Raw genomic sequence first — 23030 nt, forward strand, 5'->3', positions numbered from 1 at the left:
GTTGGTGTAGGTACCTAGAAAGCCATGCCTGTAAACCATCCTGACTACAACTTCACTCCCTACAGGTTGCATGTGAGCAGCTCCACTCACCCAGATAATAGCTGGGATAAAGGGTGCAGCATAAGCAAGTGCTTAACGTAAACCCAGATCTTTCGGATTAGCATAGCGGCTTCACACCACACTGATGGCACAGCACAGCATGGTGCTTCTCACAGCCCACACAGGATGGGGTAGTCTTCCCTCTGTGCATGGTCAGGGAGCCCCAAGGGTACATCTATTCACCCCAACCTCATTTCCAAGTTGCTCCCCAGCCCGACTGAGCGCCACAAGCCAAACACACCCTGCAGCATCTTGGTCAGCAATGCCATCACTGCCATGCTTTTCCTCCCCTGCCACTAGCTGGCACCTTCCCCCGCCTCGGTGTCAAAGCCCCGCTCAGCGTAGGGCCCCACATGGGCCGACGGGGATACGAGCCCCGTGTGTCTGGGCCTGCCCCCTTCCCCGGCGGAGGACGGTGCCTGTCGGGGGCCAGAAAGGTCGGGCTTAGCCCGCGGCATCCCCCGGGCAGCCCAGCCCCTCCGAAGGAGGCCGGTACGAACGCGTGGCACCAGAGGAAGCGGCCGTAGAGGGGTTGAGAGCCCGAGGCCCGAGGGGAGGGGGCGGGAGCGGCGGCGCCTGCGTGCCCCCCGCAGCCGAGGGGGCCGCGCCGCGCGCTGGGGCGGGGTCTGCGGGCGCCGACGGGGCGGGCGCCACGTCGGCATCGGGGAAAGGCGCAGGAGTGAAATCTCTGGCGGAGCTGATCCGAACCGAGTCTGCTGCGCGGTGAGTGGGAGCTGAGCGGCCGCCACCGCCGCCCTGGTCCCGCCGTTAGCCGGGTAGCTGCCACAGCCTTCTTCCTGCCTCCGCTTTGCTCCTCGGCGCGGAGGAAGGGAAACTACTGAGGCAGGAGACGGGAGCGGACTCGGCGGAGCCGCCGGAGGGACAGGCGGGCCTGGTGGAGCGGGGCCGCCGCCGCCACCTGCCCTCGGCGCTTTCCGGATCGCAGGCAGCCCGCCTTTGTGCTCCCTGCCGCAGTACCGGCGGGCGGGAAGGACGGAGAGAAGGCCGGGCCGGCTGCAGCGGCTCCGGCCGCGGCCTTGGCTGCCACGTCAGTGCCGCCGCCCTGCGCTGAGGTGCCCGGCGGTGCCCGTGGTTGTGATCCGCTGCCCGCCGCCCCCCGAGCTCTCTCGGGGAGCCAGATAGCTGCGAGGGGGAGGAGGTGGCGGGGGTTTGGGCCGCGCTGCGAGCGGGTGTGGGGCCTCGACGGAACAGGGCGGGCGTCTCCTCTCGTGTGGGACCGGGACCTGGACCAGTCTCGGGGGCGGCTGCCGCGTCCTGACCTTGGCAGAGCTCCTACCTGGGTGGGCATCTGGGGGAGCCAGGCTCGCCTTGGCCTCCTCCCTGGCTGGTCTTGTGCTCCCCTGTCAACTTCTCTGGCAGGAGAAGCTTTGCTTCGAGTGGTCTTTGTAACCTTCGCTGTATACAGATGTTCCCTGTAGTAACCTGCTGTTCCTTCCATCCGGTTCTATCAAGGCCAGCTTGATGGAGTAGGATGTGGAAAAGTTTTTTGGTAAGCTGTTTGGGAGCAGCTTATCTTTCGGCATTCACCTAGCCTAGGTGTTTATGTGGTGTGTCCTGAAAACTAATGCAAGTTACTTTAGCATAGAGCAGGTTCTAGTCATTGTGTGAAGCTCATAGGCAGCCTCTGCGGATGTGATTAAATGCTTCCTCCGCCTCATGTAACCATGCTGAAAACGAGAGCTCTGAATCAGGATATCACTCCGTGAGGAAGACGAATATCAAGCGCATGTAGCCTGCCTCAGTATTCAGGCAGTATGTAACTGGAAGGATGCATGAGAGATAGCTTAATTTAGTTCGCAAATAACTGCTTTGTATGCACATCAGTTATAAGCCTGCTGAGTAAATGCTACCCAGACTTTTTTTCTCTCAAAGCTTTCTGTTAAGCTGTGGTTAAACATTCAGTGAAGTTGGTGTTGGCTCCTCAATACAAAAGGTGGTCCTTGTCTGGCAAGTCAACAGGTCTAAATATCAGGAGCCATCGAGGGGGATGCATGGGAGAGAGTTCATTAGCAAGGGGTGGCAAGGAAGTTCAGTGACTGCTCTAGGTGCTGTAAGGTTTTGTCTTTGTAGGCCTCATGGAGGAGGAATGCTGAGGCAAAGTGGACCTCAAGGCATTGGTGAAGCATTACAAGAAATGGAGAAGGCTCTGCCTTAGAAAGCTGAGCTAGCAGGAGGCACAGGATGACAGGACTGGTAAAATGGAGCTTCCATGGCCTTTCTGAAGCTGTACCCTGTGCCTTACTGGAATTTACTATCTAATTTCTAGAAACCAGGTTTGGAGGATTAGAAAAGGGGAATTAGAGTTTTTGCGTTTTCCTGTGAATCCTTGCTTTGGAGAAAACTTCATTGCCAACATCAGGTGTTCCCTGGAGCCCGATCTATATTTTAATTGGAGAAATGCACTGGATTCTCATATAGGTAGATATGATGCTGTAATGTCCTGTGCAAAGTTAAGGGTTAGGCTGATTTTTGTTTTGCATGAGATATGCTTCCTTTTTTTGCCTTCAATTGTGTGTGCAGGGTGTATTTGTTTTTTAATACACCGCATGCACACAATTAATGTTGCATTACCTTCCCAGCTGTGTGCTGAGCCCTGCATACTGTGAGCCTGTTGTTTAAATCTTTTGTGGTAGGCTTGGCATGTTTTCTGGGGGCCTGTAGCCCATCCTGCTATAGCTTTAAAAGTAATCAGTGTTCACACCTGGAAACTTCTGATCAACTTCTTGCATTCTTTCCCTGAATACCTTGTCTCTTTTTCCCCCTCTGGAATGGGTATGATCGCTTCCAAGCCAGTCTCACTTTGTATATAAATCTGATTTTTGAAGCTTGGCTTTTAAACAGAAGGCTTGTTGAAATGTCAGCTATGCTCTTGGTTTTTAGCTACATGCTTCCTGCGTGCCTGGATTTGCTTTTTCACTTTAGTGCTGTTAGCACTGACTCTTTCTACTTGTAGAAGCTCAGTCAACTGTCTCCTTTGCATTAACTAACTGAAAAGCACGTTTCCATGTCGGCTGTGCTCTGAGGGTTATGTCTGAGAGAATTAATAGCACTGAGCACTCCCACCCATGAATGTTACAAGCCCTAGTCCAAGGTGTAAAGCAGGGAAACTAATAGTCAGGAGTCACTTGTGCAGCTTGAAAGGGTACCCTGAAGAGCAGCCATGGGTGAGATTACCTTTTTGGCTCCATGCTTGTTTCTTTGTTTAATTTGGAGAGCAGAGCACTGCTACTCTTTCCAAAAGGAATTCCTTAAAGTATCACCCCTAAAAGAATTATTTTCATGTATGTGAAAGGCATGAGGTTCATTCTGAAATCTGCAGCTGCTGGAAGAAGGGAAGGAGAGTCATGCATGTGGCAAGGACTGTTTTGTCTTCCATCAGCTCCGTAGCCAAGCTTTCTAGCTTCATAGCTGGTGAGCAGAAGGAAGATAATTTTTTTAAGGTGGACTGAGAGGAGGGAATTGGTTTGTTTGCAGTTCTGTCAGGTGAATAGTTCCAGCACCGTCTGCTGCTGCAGCAGCCTTCTGGAGCGGCGTTATGTTGCCAACTGAAGTTGGCCGTATCCTTGGGTAGGTTCATTGCTACCCACAAATGTCTGAGTAGTGGCATTGAAATGAGCCAGCTTTTACTGGCTGCTGCTTGGGCCAGGTTTGCTGTGCTGAAACAGTGGGGCTTTTTGTTTGTGAAGTCAGAAAGGCATCAAGAGCATCATCTGAAGCTCAGGAAGTTGCACACACATCTGTAATAGCTAGAGCTCACTTCTCAGTGGAAGGCTAAAAGTTTACACAGGTTGCTGTGTAAGAGCTGCAGACTCATTAAGGAGAGGCTGTGCTTTAACATTAATTATGACACTGTAGTAATCCTCATGACACCATGTAGAGCAAGTAAACACAAAAGGAATCAGTGTTTTGGTCAGTGAGATAAATCTCTTAAAATTCTGGTGTCTTAAGGCCATGCCAGGTGTGCTTCTCCCTAAGTGTGCGGCTCCATGTATGATTCCCACCATACGCCCATGGCAGGTATGTGGCAGTAGATGACCGTAAGATGTCATTAACCTTCTGCTTTTCTCATAGGTGTATGCAGAATACTTGTGTGGAAACACCTAACTAGAAATCTTCACGAAGGAATATATTTGGTGAGAAAACTTTACTTTAATCAGCTTTGATGTGAATGTACATGTGGCTGAAGTGTTACTACCTCCAGAGCTTTCTTGGGCTTTCGTTCAGGGTCCTGAAACGACATTCATGTTATAAATAGCTCTCAAAAATCCTCTTCCAAACCAGTTCTTTCTTTACGATTGTGTAAAAGTTGGAAGCTTCCTGTATATTTCACATTCTGACAGTATGAAAGTGTGTTTTCTTCTTTAAAACTAATCGAGTGACTTCCTTTATTTTTTAAGTTATTAGTATTCTTTTAGTGTGATGATCGATACATATGTTAATGCATTGTTAAAGATGAGAAGTTATCCCTTAACTCTTGAAGGACTAGCACCCTCCTAAGCGCAGAGAGGGGGAAAAAGCAAAAAGTAGTTTACATGTGTCCCTATTTGAAATGTCTTGTAAGATCTGGGTTTGCTTCCAGTTCTTAACATAAGAAAACAACACATCTGCACAGATGAAGAAGGAAACTGGAGAGTGCCACTGGTATGCTAAATGTCTGCTTCATGAATGTCTGAGTTCTGCCAGGACTCTTGGAGATCTTGCCTCATTCCATGGGATCATTAAATGGAGGTGTTAAATGAACCCAGTGACAGAAGACACTGTGAATTTGGCATCACTGGATGAAAATGCTAAAGTTTATTTTGCATTAAGGGTTCAGGCTTCTGACAAATCTTTGCCTTGTTGCATGTGTTTGCATTGCTGGTAACAATTGTGAGTAGTTCAGTGCCGGGGAACATTGAATCTGCAGCTTCCAACTTAAGTTTCCAAAGTTGCTAATCAGTACTGTGTCTGAATTACTCCAGATTCTCTGCACAATTATCTTTGCACCTCCACATTGCTGCCTTAGATGTCAGCTGAGTTGTAATCTCTGTTGGGTCTCATAAATTTTGCTTTCTTCTTCTTCGTGGGGACAGGCAGTAGGCAGTGTGAAGAGAAACCTGCCTTAGGATACACTGCAATCTGGTGACCAGGGGACTCTCTTGCAAAGTGGAACATAAGAGCTTGAATCGTAACAGACAAAGGAGGCATCAAATCATAGGTGAGTGCTTTCACCTTAATGGTATTATGTAGGGAAGGGTTTCTGTTTTTCTAACTCCAGTTTTTGAAATAAAAAGATACGTTCCTGCCCTCTTCATCTGAAGACTGGATGAAGTCATCTGCCACCAAGCAGTTATTCCAGGCCTTTGACCTCCAGTCAGCAGAAATACTCACCTTAAATATCTGGAGGGGAGCCAGGTTTAAAACATGCTCCTGTAGTATTTCCTGTCCACCAGATATGCTACACCTTGTCTAGCACACAGGATTTTGGATCCCTTTTCAGAGGCTCTTAAGTCTCCTGAGGTGTTAAATTAGATACAGGGATTCATGACGCAGGCTGTAACCTAGATACCTGAAAATTTTCTGCTGAAGTGCCTTTTTTTGGAAGCTCAAAGAAGCAGTTTCATCTGAGTTTCTTTTGGGAGCTACCTGCTGGCTAGATACAAATGTATTAGTGGACGTAGTTCTTTGTAACAAATACTTTATCTGTGCCTTAACTCATTTGTGTCTCCCATGAGTCTGCTTAAGAACCATTTTGGTTGCTTGCTTATTTCTTTGTTTGAAGTAAGGCTTGCTAGGCTGTGATTTTTGTTTTACTTTTTTTAGGATCTTCCCATATGCAGCAAATAAACTCCTTCCAAATTCCTGATCAAGTAGCTCACATGTTAAGTAGAAGCGTAGTTCCTTCATATTTGTACAGATGTTTTGATCAATAATGTCAGGCCTGTCAGTTTCTTACAGCATCTGCCTTCTCTTTCTTACAGTGCCTGATATTTTTGTTTCAAGTTGGAAAAAAAGCAACAACCTACATGTACCTTCACATAGTGAGGATGAAATCCTTGTATTTCTTCCAGCTTGCATTATGCAAAGGTGAATGCAAAGAGGTCACGTAGGACCTGAATAGGGTCCTTTCCCAGAGCCTGACTGCCCTCCATTGCTCCCTGGGATCAGTTGGGCCTTTTTTCTTTTCTTTTGACTTACTGATTTGTGATGAAATAAAAGAACAAGGAATTCTGTAACTGATACTTTTTCAAATTGCCTCTTAGCTCTCATGCATTTAGTTTTCCATGTTGATGGGTTGCCACTCACTTTGCTGTTTCTTAGCTTCCATATTTGCATTTGTGGCTTTTGAGAGGTACTTGTTCAGCATTGCCATCAAATCAGTCATCCTGCAGTAGGGTGGTTGCTTGCTTTCCTGTTCAGCTTCTTGTGTAAAGGTACCTGCATTTTCTGAGTCGTGAACTGATACCCTCAGTGCTGATTGTGAGGACTCAGTTTAGGCTTGCTTCTCATCCAAAGATCTATCATTTAGCATGTGGGTGCCATTTTCTACTGTGATGCTTTGATTTCATAATTGTACTATGAGGGTTTTAGGTGCTGTTTTCCAGGTGAGGCTTCCCACCCTCGTTCTGCTTCTGCCTCCTCATCCCTTCTTCAGATCCCAGCTACTGCTTTCTCATCCAGAAAATATGGAGAGATCTGGGCACAGAAAGAGAAGCTGGAATTATTTTTGAGGTGATCAGTGACTTCTGGAAGAAACTGAATGATTTAAAGGCTTGTTCAGGGATAAGAGAACCAAGAGGTCACTGGCAGGAAGATAGAAGGGTGCCGAGTGGTATAATTCAACTTGGTTTTCTTTCTTCTTTTCCTGACCTCCGTGTCTGCTGAGGAGGGAAAGCAGGATTTGCAGGAGGGCTCAGGGGAGGAGGCAGGATGTAACACCAAGGCATGCTTTGGTAGGGGAGGAAAGCAGGAGGGAAGCCTGGACTAGATACTGCTTTCTTCCCCTCCACAGAGAAAAATGCAGTAAGCTGAGCTGCTGACTTGAGCTTTCTCCTGTGATCCCCCTCAGTGTCAGGGACTGCTGTTCTAGAACTGCTCTAAGGAAACAGCAGGTTTTCTTTTGTGTAAAGAAATACTGTTTCTGAAATGTTTTCATTGGGAAGTTTGTGTAGAGTTAAAATGGTCTAGTTCTGCTGCTGTCTCCACACCGTGTATGCAGTACTGCTACAACATAAATGGAGTGGTTTTGTTACAATTCTTATATTTTGTTTTCATGGCACTTACTCAAGTTCAGCTGCAAGGACTTGTTTCTTTACTGCTTTCCAGGTACTAACAGATCTTACATGCATACTGCTGTTTTTCTAGTGCCACCACCTCTATGATCACTAGGCTTTTCTTTTTTTAGTACTTAATTGGAGCTAGTTTATAGCAGCCTCTATTTTGGTTTCATACTGGTTTTCTACCTGCTTTTTAGGTTTGAGATGTACTTGGTGGGGTGGCAGCTCTTGCCAAGCCTGCTAACCTGCTGGAGGGCTCCTTTCTTCAAGTACTGAGTCTGGTTGAAGAATGCAAAAGCACAATCTGATAACAAAGAGCAGCAGTTTGGCAGGAGCTGCTGTAGCTTATCTAGGAGTTGTTCCTTTGCTGTGGAACTTAAACTGCGTGAATTTTGGGTACACAGATTACATTTATGCTTTGCCAGAAAAGATGTATAGCGTATGTGAATTTCTTTTTTAGGCAATAATGAATCAAACAGACAAAAACCAACAGGAAGTCCCATCATACCTTCATGATGAACCACCAGAAGGTATGTATTAGTTTTCATAATCTGATTTCTGTAAATTCACAGAAAATCATCTGTTTTCTCTTTTAAAAACAGATCTGCAAGCTGAATGCCTTAACTTTCAGTTAAGTAAAGTAAGCAAGCCAGCCCTGGGATGGGATGGGCCTAGGTTATTGTTCATTTCACATCCGCATTATCCTGATGGCAGTAAGACCACTGAATCTAACTTAGTAAACAACTGTACTGATAAATTACAGAGAAGATGGGCTGATCCTGAAGGACATAATTTGCAGATTAGTTTCCAGAGATGTGAATTGGTCTGCTTTCATTATGTGAGGTGAAAAGTGCCTGGTTTTGCTTTTGGACACCTTGCTGAGTTCATAGTTCCTTTTAAACAAGATGTGCTTAAAAATATACAGAACTTCATAACTACTTTTGAGACTCTTTTCCGTCATACAATTAACTATGGTTCTAACTATTGAAATAATCTCATGGTTTCAAAAAAACAAACCCACTCACTCTTGACTTCACTGGATGGGTGACGTCTTTGTCTCCTGAACGAAATGAGTCTCAAATTGGATATTATATCTGCAGAGGAAATGCAGCTGTTAATGAGAAGAATTGCTTTCCAGGCTGTGGACCAGCAGGACTATGAAGAGCTCTGCTTGCATAATGTGTCTGGAAGTATACTAGATCAAAAGCCATTCTTGGCACACAGGTTGTCTCTGTTCTGTCTTCTCTTGCTTTAAGACCAAATGTGTTGGATGTGGAGGTCTGTGAATCCCGTTTCCTTCTCAGCTCTTCAATATGTAATGGCCCTTTAAAGCTCTGTTTGTTGGTTTGAGGTTTTATTTTCCTCAGCTTTTATACATTGTATTACTGAAAATTTGCTTCAGTTAGTGCATAATAATTGTTCAAGTGTAGCAGAAGGGGTTGAAGCAAAGTAGCTCACTCTATTTGTAACTATTAGGCAGGAAACGCAAGTACAAGAAGATGACAGGAAAAGTGGCACAGTGGTTCTTAAGCTCTCCCATCCTTGAACTTGTTACAGTATCATGGTGTGAGGACAAAAGTCTTTCCTGCTTAAGCTCTTACAGGGTTGTCAAGATCCCAGAATCACTTCTGAAAGTAAATGCCATATTGGAAGACTATGCCCTAATGTGTGTTATCTTCAAGTCTGGCTTTTAAGGCACCTTTTTTATTTTCTTTTTGCTTTAAAGGTTGAATTGTAGTTTATACGTGTTAAACCTCACGTATAGAAAGCGAACAGTGGTCTGACTGGTAAACTACAACTTATTCTTGGGGAAGGCAGTGAAATAAGTGGGCATTTTTTATCTTCCTAGAATATTCAGGTGGTTCAGAGCATGAGAGCAAAGTCTGAACATCACTAGATAACGCAAGATTTTGTTTAAAATTTGTGAGCAATTAAGACTGATTTTCTTCTGCACAGTATCTTTCAGTATGTCAAGAACCGGTTTGAATATGAAGACTAAATAGATGAAGTTGGTGTAGTTAAAGGGAGCAGAATGAAACACAACTCATCTTAATAGAAACTCCATCTTTGAGAAGGCTTTTTCCTTTTGATTCTGTTTCATATGCACTCTTGAAGCTTTATGAATGTAGTTAAAATGTTGGAATACCCTTGAAGATCCCTATTTTAAATATACAAGGCCTTTATATGCGATATGCTTACGCTGTCATATGAAGATGGCCAAACATGCATGGGAGGCATTCGTATTTGCAAGAAGATGGGCTCTTGGAACAGGCTGCCAAAAAAATCCTCAGAGGAAAGGCTCAATTTCAAAACCAATTTGCAATTTTTCATAAAGATATAATAGTTCCAGTTTGTCCAAATCCCACTCGAAGCTTGGTGTCCAAAAGCTTTAAAGCCATGGATAAGTAGAAGCAACTTTTGGGCTCATGCTTTCTATGAGCAGTCCTATTCTAATGCTTTATATTTGCAACCTAAATTCATGCAAACTCTTTTGCAGGAAGCTGGCTGTGAGGCAGCATGATCCAACCCCTGAACAAGGAACAGGTGTTGTTTTCTTCCTAAATTTAGGAATGATCTGGTTTACCTTCTTTTTCATACTGGTTAGAAACAAGGAGAGCAGGAGTGCATATCCTAGAATGGAAATCAACCAGCAGTGAAAACTTTGCAGCTGCAGGGTGTTTATTAGACCTCATGGACAGTGCAAACAGGAATGAAATGGGAATGTGTCAGCCACGGCCAGGAAGTTATTAATACACGAAGTCACAGTCAGTATTGACGCTTGTGAAATAGGGTAGATGTTGTCCACCTGAAGTAATATGAGAAGAAGCATTTCAGGATTACTTTTGTTTCTTTGTTGTTATTTTTCAAATTAGCTCTGGTGGTCCTTTCTTGCTAATATCACCTCTGACTCACTGAAATCCGCTGTTAAAATTCAGTGTGATAAAGCTTTATTCACCCTGATGATAATGATCCAGTTAGGTGGAAGTACAGCGCTTTCTGCCTAAGTTTTTTACAAGGTGTGGAAGTCTGGTCACAAGAATCTTCAAATGAGTAATACCTGGACAGTGGATTTTATACCAGGCTCCATATACTCCTCTGAGTGTTATTCCTTGAAGACTGTCTTTATGTAAATAGAAATTCTGATGCGTTTGAGTTGGCAACGTGTTTTTGCCGGAGATGTTCGGGTTGAAAGCTGCTGGCCTAGAGTGAACCAGACAAGGGTATTACTTAGCTTTAGGTAAAAGATTGTCATTTATATTTGTAGCTTCCATGACCCTTTCTGTTATGTATATCAGTTTCTTTAATAAGAGACACTAATGTAAGCTGGAAGCATTTTTAGTACTTTCTGCTCCCTTGAGCTGCACTGCCCCTCTGGATACTTTTGCTTAAACTTACAAGAATTTCTCTCTTTGGCATCTTCTGTTTGAATTACTCAGGGCACTCATACAGGAGCCACACTTTTAATAAATTCCAAGTCCTGGATCAGTCCTGGCATCAAAAACTTGCTGGAGGTGCCTGAAAAGTTGTTTACTCTTGTAGGGAGAAAGTTGCTCATCTTGTAGTAGATGAGTGCTGGGAGGCGACTCTTGGAAATTGTTTTCCAAATGCAAGTTGTTGGCAGTCAGGGTACTGGAGACTGAGACCTGTTGCACTGGTTTTCTTAAGGCACATCACAGTGCGGAGTGAATGCGGTGACAGAGGTGGGATAGAGGTCTCTGGTGGATCTAGATCTTGATTTATTTTTTTTTTCCCATGCCCCTGTAGACTTACCCTCTTCCAAGCATGTTCTTTCTGCTGCTGACTCCCTCGCCTCTCTCTTTCAAGTTTGTTTCTTCCCTACCAAACCCAGGGTAGTTCCACTTGCTCTTTTCTTGGTTCTCCCTGTTGTTTTTCCATGAGAAAGGGAAATATGTTAAATCCCATGTGTTATCTACAGGTAGCTAGAAAATACAAAATACTGTGGAACTCTTTCCCTGCAGTTATTAACTGTCTGTCTCTTGCCATGGTTCACTCTGAAACTTTTTTAAAAGAAGGGTTTGGGGTTGGTGAGGAATTGGCAAGACAGAAGCTGAAAAATACTGACCTGTCCAACACTGTTGTGGAGACCAGAGATTTCTCAAGGCTCACACTGAAAACACCTTGCAGAGAAATGTGGCAGGGTGACTAGTTTCTAGGTGCAGTAGATGGTATTTTCTTGTGTGCTTAAATACATTAACATACCGTTTCATCTTCCTATTTTGTCTTTGACAAGTAGATGATGCTTATGCAGTAGCGCGGTGTGGGGTTGCAATCTTAATTCCCTTTAGAGGCAAGGTACAAATGTCTCTTTAGCATTTCAAAGCCTACATTTAGAAACATGAAGTAATTACCCAACTATTAGGCTAAATGCCTAATTCTGGGAGTCTTTCTTATTACTCTAATACTTTATATTATTTTGAGGCTTTGTAATTGTACCATAAGATATAGAATAGAAATTTATTTATACAACAAGAGACTGTGCAAAATGCAGGTTAAACATAACATTAAAAAGAACATATTTATGTGGTCAACAGCATGCAGAAATCCTATGGTTTGTGATTTGGTTTTGTGCATCATATTGGGACTTCTGTTGGGAGCCTTTAACTCCTCATAATGATAATGCCTTTGGGGACCACTTTTGGTGTTTTGTAGAATCACAGAATGGTTTGGGTTGGAAAGGATCTTGAAGCTCACCCAGTTCCAACGCCCCTGCCATAGGCAGGGACACCTTCCACTAGACCAGATTGCTCAAAGCCCTGTCCACCCTGGCCTTGAACATTGCCAAGGATGGGGCAGATACATTACTATGTATTATTTATTATTACATCATTTTTATTACTATACATTATTATGTATTTATTATTGGAAAATAAACTCTGTTACATTTCCATAATTTCATTTAATGAGCTTATTTGGCCATTGGACTCCTCCCTCCCTGCTCCAAATGACAGAAGAGGGCTTGCTGGAAGAAAATTAAATGTTTTAATCCTAGCTCTGTGATTGATTTCATTGTTGCTTCCTCCCTCAGGTTCAGTAAAAGACCACCCGCAGCAGCAGCCTGGCATGCTTTCTCGTGTGACTGGTGGCCTCTTCAGTGTCACAAAGGGAGCTGTTGGTGCCACGATCGGGGGTGTTGCTTGGATTGGAGGGAAGAGCTTGGAAATTACCAAAACAGCAGTTACATCTGTGCCTTCAGTGGGAGTGGGGCTAGTCAAAGGAAGTGTTTCTGCTGTAGCTGGAGGTGTTACAGCTGTAGGATCTGCTGTTGCAAGTAAAGTGCCTTTAACGGGAAAGAAAAAGGATAAGTCTGACTAAATCCAAAACTGAGACATATTTGATTATCCAGAATATTACAACAGTGGCATTAAAATCTGCTCAGATTTGGACCATGAGAAGCCATGTGTCTTAGACACTTTATCTTCTAAAGAGTTGTGCAAGTAACTCCATTCCATCTGAAAAGGACGGAAGAAGCTTGGCTAGCACGGCGTATGAAGATTCATTAGAGCCTAGATTGAAGCTTTGTATCTGGTGAAATGTTACACTTGATAACTGTAGAAGTAAGTGTATCTGAAGGGATAATACATATTTGAATATTCATTTACTGTAAGTCTTTTGCAGTTTTGGACTAAATGTGAACACAAACTTGGTAGTCTCTGCTGTACCATCAATATGATGAGATACCATTCACTGTTCTCAGTGGTTTCCACATCCTCCTGCTAAGGATCCTTCAGCTGTGTAATGGCATTGTTGGATGTGCCTGAATAGTTTGGGTTATGAAACTGTATTTGCAGGCAGCCTGTAAACTCCCAGTGACTGTTCTGCCCATGCATGCTGGAGCAAATAGAACTGGTGTGGTGCAGAAACTGGAAGTCAGAGTGGAGATAGAAGTGAGAAGGTTTGACAGCATGGTAGAAGGGATCATAAAGAGTAAACTAACAATGCCTTATTAGAGAAAAATATCTTTTTTTACTAGGTGAAGCTGTCTGAAGAACTGTCCAGTCGTTTCAGTGCAGTTTACAGTATGAGTTTTAGACTCTCTTTATGAATCCTGGTAACTGAAAACTTTTCCATTTTTACTGAAACAAGATTGCTCCATCTCAGGTGTATTTGCTGGCAAGTAAAAACTTGCTTCTAATAAACTTCTAAACACTAGAAAAAATGATGGTTTAATGGAAACTGGGCTGATGTTTGTGGTCATCTGGCACAACTGTCTGACTTGAAATGCCTTTGTGTAGTTGGAAACCACTGAAGAACTGGCAAAGCTGTTGTCTCAACTCCATGATGCACCAGGTTAAGTTTTTTGCTCTGTTAAAGCAAATGCAAGGATTTTTTCACTACATCTTTCTCTCATACTTTGCATTTTGATGTTTGAGTCAAATGTAATACTCAAAAGAAACCAAAAAAAAGTAGATGGGGCCTTAAAAGAAAATAAAGAGAAACATCATCCAAGTAACTTGTATACTGACAGATTCCAAATGCTGACACACCTCCAGTGGGAACATCTGTAGATCCTCTGCAGTGTGAGGGGAAAATGCACTTGTAACAACACAGCTTGAGGTTGCCTTAAAACAGACGCTGTTGGTGATCTTTTTGTGTACTGACTTTGCATGTAAGTAACCTCTTCAGAAGCCCACAGAAGGTGGCTACGAATGTTGTGTATGCAGTGTTTTCTACAAACTTGTGTTCCTGCACAGAACTTCTAAGCACATAAGCTTCCTTTTTCAGTGGCTGTGGTTGTACAAGAAGGCTATATAGGGAGACTTTTTAGATATGAAAAAATAATCAAAACATATCACCTAAAGCTTAGTCCTTTTTTCACAGATGTTGAAAGTGTACTGTGTGTAAGTTATGGTACAGTAGTCACCTAGCCTTTCTGAGCCATTGGTACTTCAACTACACTCCAGAGCAACTTTATCTGGTATCAGTAATTGTATATGTTGGTAGTACAATATTTGTAAGCATGGGGATTTGGGGTGGTGGGGAAAGCTTTATTGCCTCCTTTTGTTAGATGCACTAGCTGCTCAGCTCCAACCTGCTGCAAGGGTGTGGTAAGTTTATGCAACAAATGGAAGACATTAACTATTTTTAATAGTCGAAGCTAATCACACAGAATACAGTGCAGTTCAAGGATGCCTATTAACTCTAGAAATGAGCTAGCTTGGGTATCAGAGGCAATGTGGCTGCAGTAAATAACATGTGGTCTGCTGCTGTGCAGTTCCCAGCGTAGACATATCCCCAGAATGCTACCGCTGAACACTTGGAGTAACCCTTGTTTGGAGCAGTTGTGTTTGTGACACTCAACCAAACCCTTCCTAATAGTTTGCTGAAAACAAATGAACTCCTCATACCCCTTTTTTATGACATTCTCTAATTTTTATACTATGAAACTTACTGCAAAACAAGTATGGTCTGAGATAATGTGAGATCTGTAACAAGCTGCCGACACACTTCATGATGTTTTGTTCTTGTAGTTATTACCTCTGAATCTTGTAACTGAAACACTTCAACATTGCATATGGTTTTAGTTTTCAAAAAAAGCTTTGTCCTGTATCTTGCATATTTTCCATTCACTTCTGAAACTTGTTTTGTCTTAAAAACTTGTTCTGATTCTTTCCTGACACTTGTGAAACATTAAATTGTTGCTGTTTCAGACACCTGAAAGCTTCCTTAGTTTATGTGTGGAGAAGGGCATACTTAGGTATAAATCTTCCACAGTATCATGGCCCAGTGTGTCTTTCAGCCATATCTAAATAGTGCCAACCAGCTGTTAACAAAAACGGTAACTTCACTGTGTAGGCTGTGCATAGACACAACACAAAATCCCTTTTTTTTCCCCTGGGCACTGAGGCATGAGGATACCCATGTTTAAGACTGTTATGAGTTGAATGGAACATGGAACTGGTATTTTCACATGTGAAAGTGAGCTGGTTATGTCTTGGGGTTGTTTTTGTGGTGGTTTTATTTTATCCTCCATTTCAAAAGGGGACATGTTCATGAAGACTACTTGTATACCTGACTGCTCACCGTGTAATGAAAGGCTGGGCTTTTCTGTGCCAGGCTTAAACAGTTCAGACTGTTTCACTTCACTGTGCATAACAGCAAGAGATGAGGAAGCAGATTTCAGCAATACAATGTTTTGGTAACTGGGAGCTTCCCTGAGTTTTTATTATAAATGAATCCTGGGAAGAAGACAGAAACAGGTGCCAGGCAAAGTGTTATGAAGGCCTGAATGAATTTCAGTCTGTGGGTAGAGAGGAGTCTTTCTGCTTATGCTTTTGTTTTGAAAGGGGAGGAGGCAAAATTGAAACACTGGGAATGGAATGAGTTTGTGGTAACTCAGGCTATGACTTAATGATGGAAGTATGTCCTTCCTGTTTTATCTGTTGCCACTGGAAATAAAATACTTTAAATGATGGGAATAAGCTGTTTCAGAAACTTTAAAAACAGATACCTGCAGAAATGCTGAAACTAAATTTTCAGGGAAAACACTCTTCTACATCTTGGTTTTCTTTTCATCCTAATGCACCGACCGATTCTGCAGCTGAGCATTAGATTGTGTTACGAGTAGCTTCAGAGAGCTGAAATGCCCCCTTGTGTTTGAGGGGAAGGATGTTTTTGAATTCAAGTAATACTGTGGTCTGCTTAGCAGCTGAGCACTGAAGGACAGTCAGCAACAGAGGCAGGTTCCTGTGGATTTTTAATATGGTTATCTACCCAGTTAATTCTTAAAACCCAATAATGTGGTTTGAAGAGTCAGCAAAGATGTGGCTTAGTAACACAGCCTTTCATTGTGCTGGTGATACAAGCCCTTTCTTGAACTCTTGCTGCTATCATATGTGCTACAAGGGCAGTGTTTACCCCCAGAACTGCTGTCACGTCTGCACTTGCCTGCATGGTGGTGAATTTAAGACCTTCAGCTGTTGCAATCTTGGCACTGCTCTAACCAGATGTTTCTAGCCCTTTACCAAGCGCCTGGCAGATAATATGGCAGGCTATATAAAATAGTCACCTTGCAGCCCACCCTCTAAACAAGTAATTTAATACCAGCTTTCCTCAGCAATCTAAAACTTCTCTTTAAGAAATGGAACCCTGGACTTGCTGCCAAAATGTCTGTTAAAAATGTCTTTGAAGAATGGCCTGGAGTGAGGGGGGATGTGTAAATGTTTTTTCTCCTGCTGGCACAAGGGAATGGGTATGGCATAGTCACTTAGGAAAGTCTTTCTGAGAAATAAGATCACTGATGATCCTAATTCTATTGAGATGATCGTCACTGATGATACTATTTTATTTTACCATCCACAGCCTGTAAATGAAAATAAATAGAATCTCTGGAGAACTTAACCTCTGTCAGATAGTTACTATTTTGAAAGGCAGCACTTGTCAACAATTACCCTAGGGTGTTATCTGAGAAGCAGTGCCACCCATATATTTAGAAACTATGGCAGCTGTTTGCAAATCTGGTAGTCATTTTTATAACACCAGTGGTTTACAGACTAGAGTTTTGTTACACCTGATGAAAAGCATGACTTCTTCCTTTGTCCTACAATCATCTCAGACTCACTTGGATCCCTCGCTTTTCTCTCCCAGAGCCTTGCTAGAAAAGGAGAAATTAAGAACTAGATAATAGCAATAAATGTATTTCCTCCTGCCCCAAACCTTTTGCAAAAGGAGTAAATTTTGCAATCTCAGAAATGTAAAGGAGGTTGTCTTGTAGTTTCTTTACTGCAGCAAGACACAACTGAACTCCAAGAGAGTTTCCAAGCATCAGTGAACCACTGGGTTGATGAACACTGCTGGAAAAATAATCCTCCATTTCTCTTTCTCAGATAAAGATTGTGCTAATCACTGCCACAAGCTGGACTGTGCAGTAACAGAGTTTAAATCCAAACCAGTTAATGCCCTGTTAGAGAAGGAAATGTAACAGAACAAAAAAAGCCCCAAACATGTGAGGTACTCCCTGTGCTAAAAAAAAAAAAGCAACCTTTATCATAACCAGGTTCTGTGATATTATCTGAAAGCATTAGAAAGCTACAATTTTATAATGAAGTTGTGCCTATGACTTGCTCCAGGACAAAGTACAGTGTAGGACTACAGTCTGGTTAAGATTAATTTTGTTTCAGCTCTTCTCAAAGAACCATCATCTTTTCCTCTTTGACAATTTTCATAATATTTGCATAATTCAAAGTACAGTATTCAAATTACTCTTCAACGTGTATAGGAGCAACAGGATTAAAAATAGGTCTCTCCTTCTTCGATTGTATCTTACCATAATTGACTTCAAAATCTTTCTTAGTACCATTCAAGCTTTCTAGAGTTCCACTCTTGATATCATATCCCAAAGCAGAGAGTTTTTTAATTCGGTACTGGACAATTTGCGTTGTCAACTCCAGCACCATTGGTGTCTCTTTAATCTGTGCTACAGAAATTCCTTCCTTCAGAAGTCCTTCAAGTCTTTCTTCCAAGACTGGAACAGAATAGTAGAGAAGGGCTGGGCACTTCAGCACGAGATCTTTTAATTCTTGATCGCTGCACTTAAAGACTCTTTTGGAAAAAATCATACTCTCCTGCATAGTAGAAGCAGTGAGTTGAAAAATGAAACCTTTAAGTTTGGACAGCAGCTGCAGAACTTCATGGTCAGTGAAATCATTCTTCTGGAGAAATTCCAAGTTCTCCCGGATTGCAGTGGAGTTATTCAATAAAATAAATGGATTCTGGCTCAATAGCTTCAGTATCCAGATCTTCATATTTGCATCAGAACCTCCTAAACTTAAATAATTTCTTTGTAATGTCTCTATAATGTCTTTGTTTTTCTCCACAGGATTATAGAAAATATTAGGTGCGCTTGTCAAGAACCTGGTGATTATGTTATTCTTAAGTCCCAACTCTTGAAAAAACAGTATATTTGCCTTCTGGTTCTCGTGATACTCAGTAGTAAAAAAAGACTCTGGAAACTGCTCTATTAATTTAATTAATTGTTTTTCATTCTGGCATACTAATTGCCATAGAGCTCTTTGAGAGTTTATCTCTGCAGGGGTATGGAGAACTGCCTCTGGACAGCGTTCTAAAATGTTGGCTACAGCGGCCTTGTCTGCTCCCATTTCCTGTAAAATACCGGCGATTTCTTGAACGTAGGCCACATCCTGGAGAAGGACCCATTCCTTTAGTCTGCGTATTTTCTTAACATCAATGGACAATCTGTAGAGACTCTCAATGGTTTTTTTATTCTCCTCTCTGGATTTTGTGTCAGTTGTGTAAGTGGAGCAGATTAGGAAGCTTCTGTTGGCTGCTTCAGTCCGTACTGATGAAAAATTCAATCCCCGGTTATGGTGCTGAGGTCTTGCCAACAAAAAAGTAAATGTACCTTTTGCACCGTGAGTGACTCCCCTCAGCATCGTGAAGTTGAGCCTAATGCAGAGAGAACTGTAAGAAAACATGTTTAAGGCACAAGTTAACACTCAGAGATGCTGACACTTAGACTGAGCTGGCATAAGAAATGACTCTCAACAGTGGGTTTTGTTATTAGCACAAAATTCAGGTTTCACGCAATAGCAGGGAGGTAAGAATCATTTCTGAAAGGTTAATGTTCTGAGGGATGCCTCACTGGTACAGTGACGTGCAGATATAACAGGCCTCATGTGGAGGCAGCACTCTGCCTGTATAGAAGCTTACAGTCATACAAGAACCGAACTGTCAGCTGTTTCCTGCAGCTAACATTGTTATTGCGTTACAGCTTGCTTATACAACACTAGAAACATGTTTCATGCAATTTAATCTGACAGTAATTCTACTAAATGAAAACAAGAAAAAAAGGTAGTTTAAATATCTTAGCCTTTCTGAATATATTTGCTTAACTTCTCGGCAATTGTTCAGAGCATGACTTATTCCTTTGTGTATCAGAGATCCTCCAGTGCTCTTTCAGCAGCAGTTCATAGCCTAACTGCATTTTGAATTCATTCTTGTTATAATTAAGGGAAAAAAGAAAATCACTGAAACCTTTATGGATGTTTTTCACTTGCTAAGCCAGCACCAGAACTGGGTTCTGTAGAAGCACACTGGTATTCCAGGGGAGGAAGTAAGTATTCTGTGACATCTTCAGGCCTTCACCTGTTTCTTCCAGTACCTACTTTGCTCCAGCTATGCTTTGCACTGACACCTTATTTCTGCCTCCAGGTCCTTCTGCCATTCCCAGCCAGCCCCACCAGGGTGAGTGCTCACAGAGTAGGTGCATGGCTGTGCTGGGGTCCACACAGCAACCACAAGGTAGGTGTGGGTAACCAGGTGCGGTAATCAGCATGCTCACAGAGTAGGCGCATGGCTGTGCTGGAGTCCGCACAGCAACCACAAGGTAGGTGTGGGTAACCCCGTACCCCACCTTTGCTCAAACTGACTGCCAAGTATCACCACCTGCTCTGCAGTGGCCAAAGGAGCCATAGCAGTCAAACAATGCTATCAACTGTATCTTTAACTTCCTACATGGTGTTTTCATATAACCACCTTTTGGAAGCAGAAGTGTGACAGACAGAACTGCTGGTCTGTGAAATGCTTACACGGATTGCTGCTGCTGGTAACATGCTTAAGACTGCTGAAACTGAAAGTGGGGAGGAAATTACAGTTTGTGTATTTGACTGTTCTATTTATAGGGTTACTTTCACTTCTCCTGAAGTGTAGCATGCTTCAAGAAGTACCTATGTGACCGTTAAGTTGGGGTTTTATTTTACCAGACTGTCACAAACATGCAGTCAAATCTCCTACATAACAGGCCAAGAAGCCGGTTGCAAGAACAGCTACACAAGACCCCTAGAATCTTCTTTATACCCCATCTTTAAGGAAATACATGGCTTGTTTATAGGACTTAAGTGATAAAGACTCTGTCTAGTTGACAGGCAAGGTTAAATATTTTCCAGGTAAAACACTTTACCTCCAGAGAGAGCTTACCTTTTTTTTCAAGTTGATGTTTCTTGGCTTCTAAAAGCTGGGCTCTTATTATGTTATTACATCATAAACTAAGACAGAACAATGATCTCCTGTATGCAACTTACGTTATTAACAGAAGTGGCTTATCTGTAACTTGGTTTTTAATGTTATTTCAAACCTCTGAGGCAAAATCTGATTGCCTAACGCAACTGCTTTTGTCATGAGCCCAAGGCTAATGATTTTATCTGCATAAAATTTGTGATTGAGCAGTGCTGCCCAGCAAAGCTCCACCACAGAACAGGCAGTTTTTTGCAGTAATACTGAGAGCATTCTAAGTGTAGGTAAGTCACAGCTTTTTCGTGTGCTGACCTTTCCATGTCATGAAAAAGTGACTGTTTTCATGGGGACTGCAAACTAAAGCCTCTCCTGCACCCGCAGTGACACAACTGCCTGTGTCCAAGTATTATGAAGTGTTCTATTGAATTTTGTGGCTCCAAGCAGAGTAAGTAAATCTCTGGAGGATCAGGGCTTTCTTCACTAATGCTTCAGCTCAGCTGTAATAAAGTATTGTTAAAATGTTTTGGGATGTCAGATGGCACTTCCAAAGTACAAACCAGAAAAATAACTAATCATGACTTTTGCTTCAGTGTGTAATCCTGCTGTTAAACTAAACTGTCTTGTGAGTAATACAGTCACTTAAAATACAGTCATTTTATCTATTACAGAACTTCTTAAAAAAATCCTGATGTAGTAAATTGTGCTCGTCCAAGATCTTACATGGAAACAATTGTTATGTTCAACTGACATCATCATAGTCAATTTTTAGTGCTGTTAGTGAGGATCACCCATGCACAAACACAGAATACTATGAAAGGAAAGGTATTTGCTAAGCTGCATTTGACTGGCATACTCAGGAGCCCTTCTAAAGCACAAAGCAAAATATAACATGCAAAATGAGATGAACAGATTTTAATATCATGGTGTTCTATAGAAACTGAGATGATTAAGAGATGTGGTGTATTTCAGAGTCCATAGATGACATTTCCAGGGTATGTAACCTATTCCAGAAGTTGAGAGTTCTCTTGAAGCACAAGCTGAACTACTTCCCTAATATGCAGGACCCCACTTTTTACATACTTATATTGCTGTGGGGATTGTAAAACAATTGAGGGACTAAGGAAAAAGGACAACTTGGACAGAAGTTTGCTCTTGCTGCCAGCAGCACCTTCTTATCACTACATGTCCTAACAGCAGTAAGGAGCGAAATAATATCCACCTTCACAGGAAGTTACCCGCTTGCTAGCACACTTGCAGTGACCTGGATCTACAGAGCAATGGGGCATTGTAAGTTTCACTATTTACTGAGGCTTCTATGTGTATCTTCTATAGGAAATGGATACTAGGGTCAACTGGCTATTCATCCTTTATTTCATTCAGAGATTTTGAATTGAAGACTCAAATCTCACTTTCTGAAAATTAACAAACCAACCTCTTGCTTGTATTTTTCATAAATCTTTCACTAAAGAGAACACAAGTACGACTACTACTGTATGCTGGCCACCACCACTCTCATTACAGCAGGCTCTTGCTAGGTCTTAGTGGGCTGTAGAGAATTAAATGAAACTACTAAATGCCTAGATTGACTTAACCAGGAAAAACAGGCATCTACCTAGAAGACAGCAACATAGCTAGGATCTGAATAGCTTGCAAAGAAGTGTGGAGCAGTAACAGGTAGCACTTTGTAGATTAACACATAGCAGAGTAAGCATTTGCACTTCAGCACTTATAGCCAAAAAAAAGGAACCCCTACTTTGTATCAGTAGTGATGAGGTAAAAAAGGATTACAAAAGTATGCGAGACCGACAAAGCTTTCTAGAACAAAAGAGAGGAACCTTTAATAATCCAAACTGAAAGAGACCTCAAAACCTCACAGCAGGGTCTGCTATAAGGTTAAGACTAGGCTGCTTTGCCCAGTTAGGTCTTGAAACCCTCCATAGGCTTCCTTTCTACAGGAAAAACAAAGTCCTCCCTCACGGCCTGGTCGAGGCTGGGCCGATGTGGACGATGCCTGCCTGCACAGCCCCTCTCTTCCTTTTGGACCCCGTTTCGGGGCGGAGGGGCAGGAGGCGGCCATTGTCCTGCAGCCAGCCCTGGAGCGGAGGGCGGAAGGCCCCTTCCCACAGAGGCCTAGCTCCTCGCTACCACAGCTGGTTTCTGCCGTCACTGCTACCTCACCCGGCCGCAGCGTCACCCGCGACCTGCGACAACGACTGGCGCCCAAGGGCTCCCTCCCCAACCTCGCACCGTTCAAATCACACGCAACCCCTCCTTCCGCATCTCGCACCGCTTATCTTCCGGCCGACACTGCTGTGACACTGTCGTCAAAGCACAGGAGGCCGAGCAGCACGTCAGCTGCGGAGAGCCGCGCCAAGGCTCCCCTCACCGGCCACCGCCGCGGCACTCGCCGCCCCGCGCCCCCGACCGGTGGGAACAGGTCAGAACCGGCTGGGACCGGGGGCGCCGCACCGCGCTGGGCCCTACCATCGGTGCCGCTCGGGCGTGGGGTAGGGGAGAACACGACAGGGGGATGTACCATGTGGCGGCGGGGAGGGGCGTGCGGCGGTGAAGTGCAGTTGTTAAGTCTGAGTCTGAGGTAAACGAGGCGTTTGCTGGCTTGCGGATGCGAGTCGAGTGTGCTGCAGGTCCTGCTCTGCTGCAGGA

General features: G+C 43.2%; 2 protein-coding genes across 4 annotated transcripts; one reads left to right on the top strand and one right to left on the bottom strand.

Annotated features, from left to right (window-relative positions):
- The first annotated feature begins 718 nt into the window (after nucleotides 1-718).
- Nucleotides 719-14187, top strand: TMEM263 (transmembrane protein 263). Its single transcript, XM_061445058.1, has 5 exons — nucleotides 719-822; nucleotides 4192-4253; nucleotides 5193-5317; nucleotides 7837-7906; nucleotides 12424-14187. The coding sequence occupies exons 4-5, from the start codon at nucleotides 7843-7845 to the stop codon at nucleotides 12708-12710; spliced, it is 351 nt and encodes a 116-aa protein (XP_061301042.1). The 5' UTR covers nucleotides 719-822; nucleotides 4192-4253; nucleotides 5193-5317; nucleotides 7837-7842; the 3' UTR covers nucleotides 12711-14187.
- Nucleotides 14188-17089: 2902 nt separating this feature from the next.
- Nucleotides 17090-22868, bottom strand: MTERF2 (mitochondrial transcription termination factor 2). 3 transcript variants are annotated; one of them, XM_061445055.1, is made up of 2 exons: nucleotides 22822-22868; nucleotides 17090-18815 (listed from the first exon to the last, which is right to left on the bottom strand). In XM_061445055.1, exons 1-2 carry the CDS (start codon nucleotides 22851-22853, stop codon nucleotides 17594-17596), a joined length of 1254 nt encoding a protein of 417 aa, XP_061301039.1. In that variant the 5' UTR covers nucleotides 22854-22868; the 3' UTR covers nucleotides 17090-17593. The 3 variants fall into 3 exon arrangements, with proteins under 3 accessions (XP_061301039.1, XP_061301041.1, XP_061301040.1); XM_061445057.1 differs by lacking the exon at nucleotides 22822-22868 and adding an exon at nucleotides 22654-22815; XM_061445056.1 differs by lacking the exon at nucleotides 22822-22868 and adding an exon at nucleotides 22614-22815.
- Between the last annotated feature and the right edge of the window lie 162 nt (nucleotides 22869-23030).

The sequence above is a fragment of the Pezoporus flaviventris genome, unplaced genomic scaffold (assembly GCF_033815535.1).
Source record: "Pezoporus flaviventris isolate CSIRO_AGI_PZ_B2104156 unplaced genomic scaffold, CSIRO_AGI_Pfla_v1 ptg000002l, whole genome shotgun sequence".
Taxonomy (NCBI): Eukaryota; Metazoa; Chordata; class Aves; order Psittaciformes; family Psittacidae; genus Pezoporus; species Pezoporus flaviventris.

Excerpts from the sequence above, each read along its gene's own strand:
- TMEM263 (XM_061445058.1), top strand. The coding sequence starts at position 7,843 with ATGAATCAAACAGACAAAAACCAACAGGAAGTCCCATCATACCTTCAT. Across the intron at positions 7,907-12,423 it reads TCATGATGAACCACCAGAAG|GTTCAGTAAAAGACCACCCG; the intron begins GTATGTATTAGT and ends TTCCTCCCTCAG.
- MTERF2 (XM_061445055.1), bottom strand. The coding sequence starts at position 22,853 with ATGGTAGGGCCCAGCGCGGTGCGGCGCCCCCG. Across the intron at positions 18,816-22,821 it reads AGCGCGGTGCGGCGCCCCCG|TTCTCTCTGCATTAGGCTCA; the intron begins GTCCCAGCCGGT and ends GTTTTCTTACAG.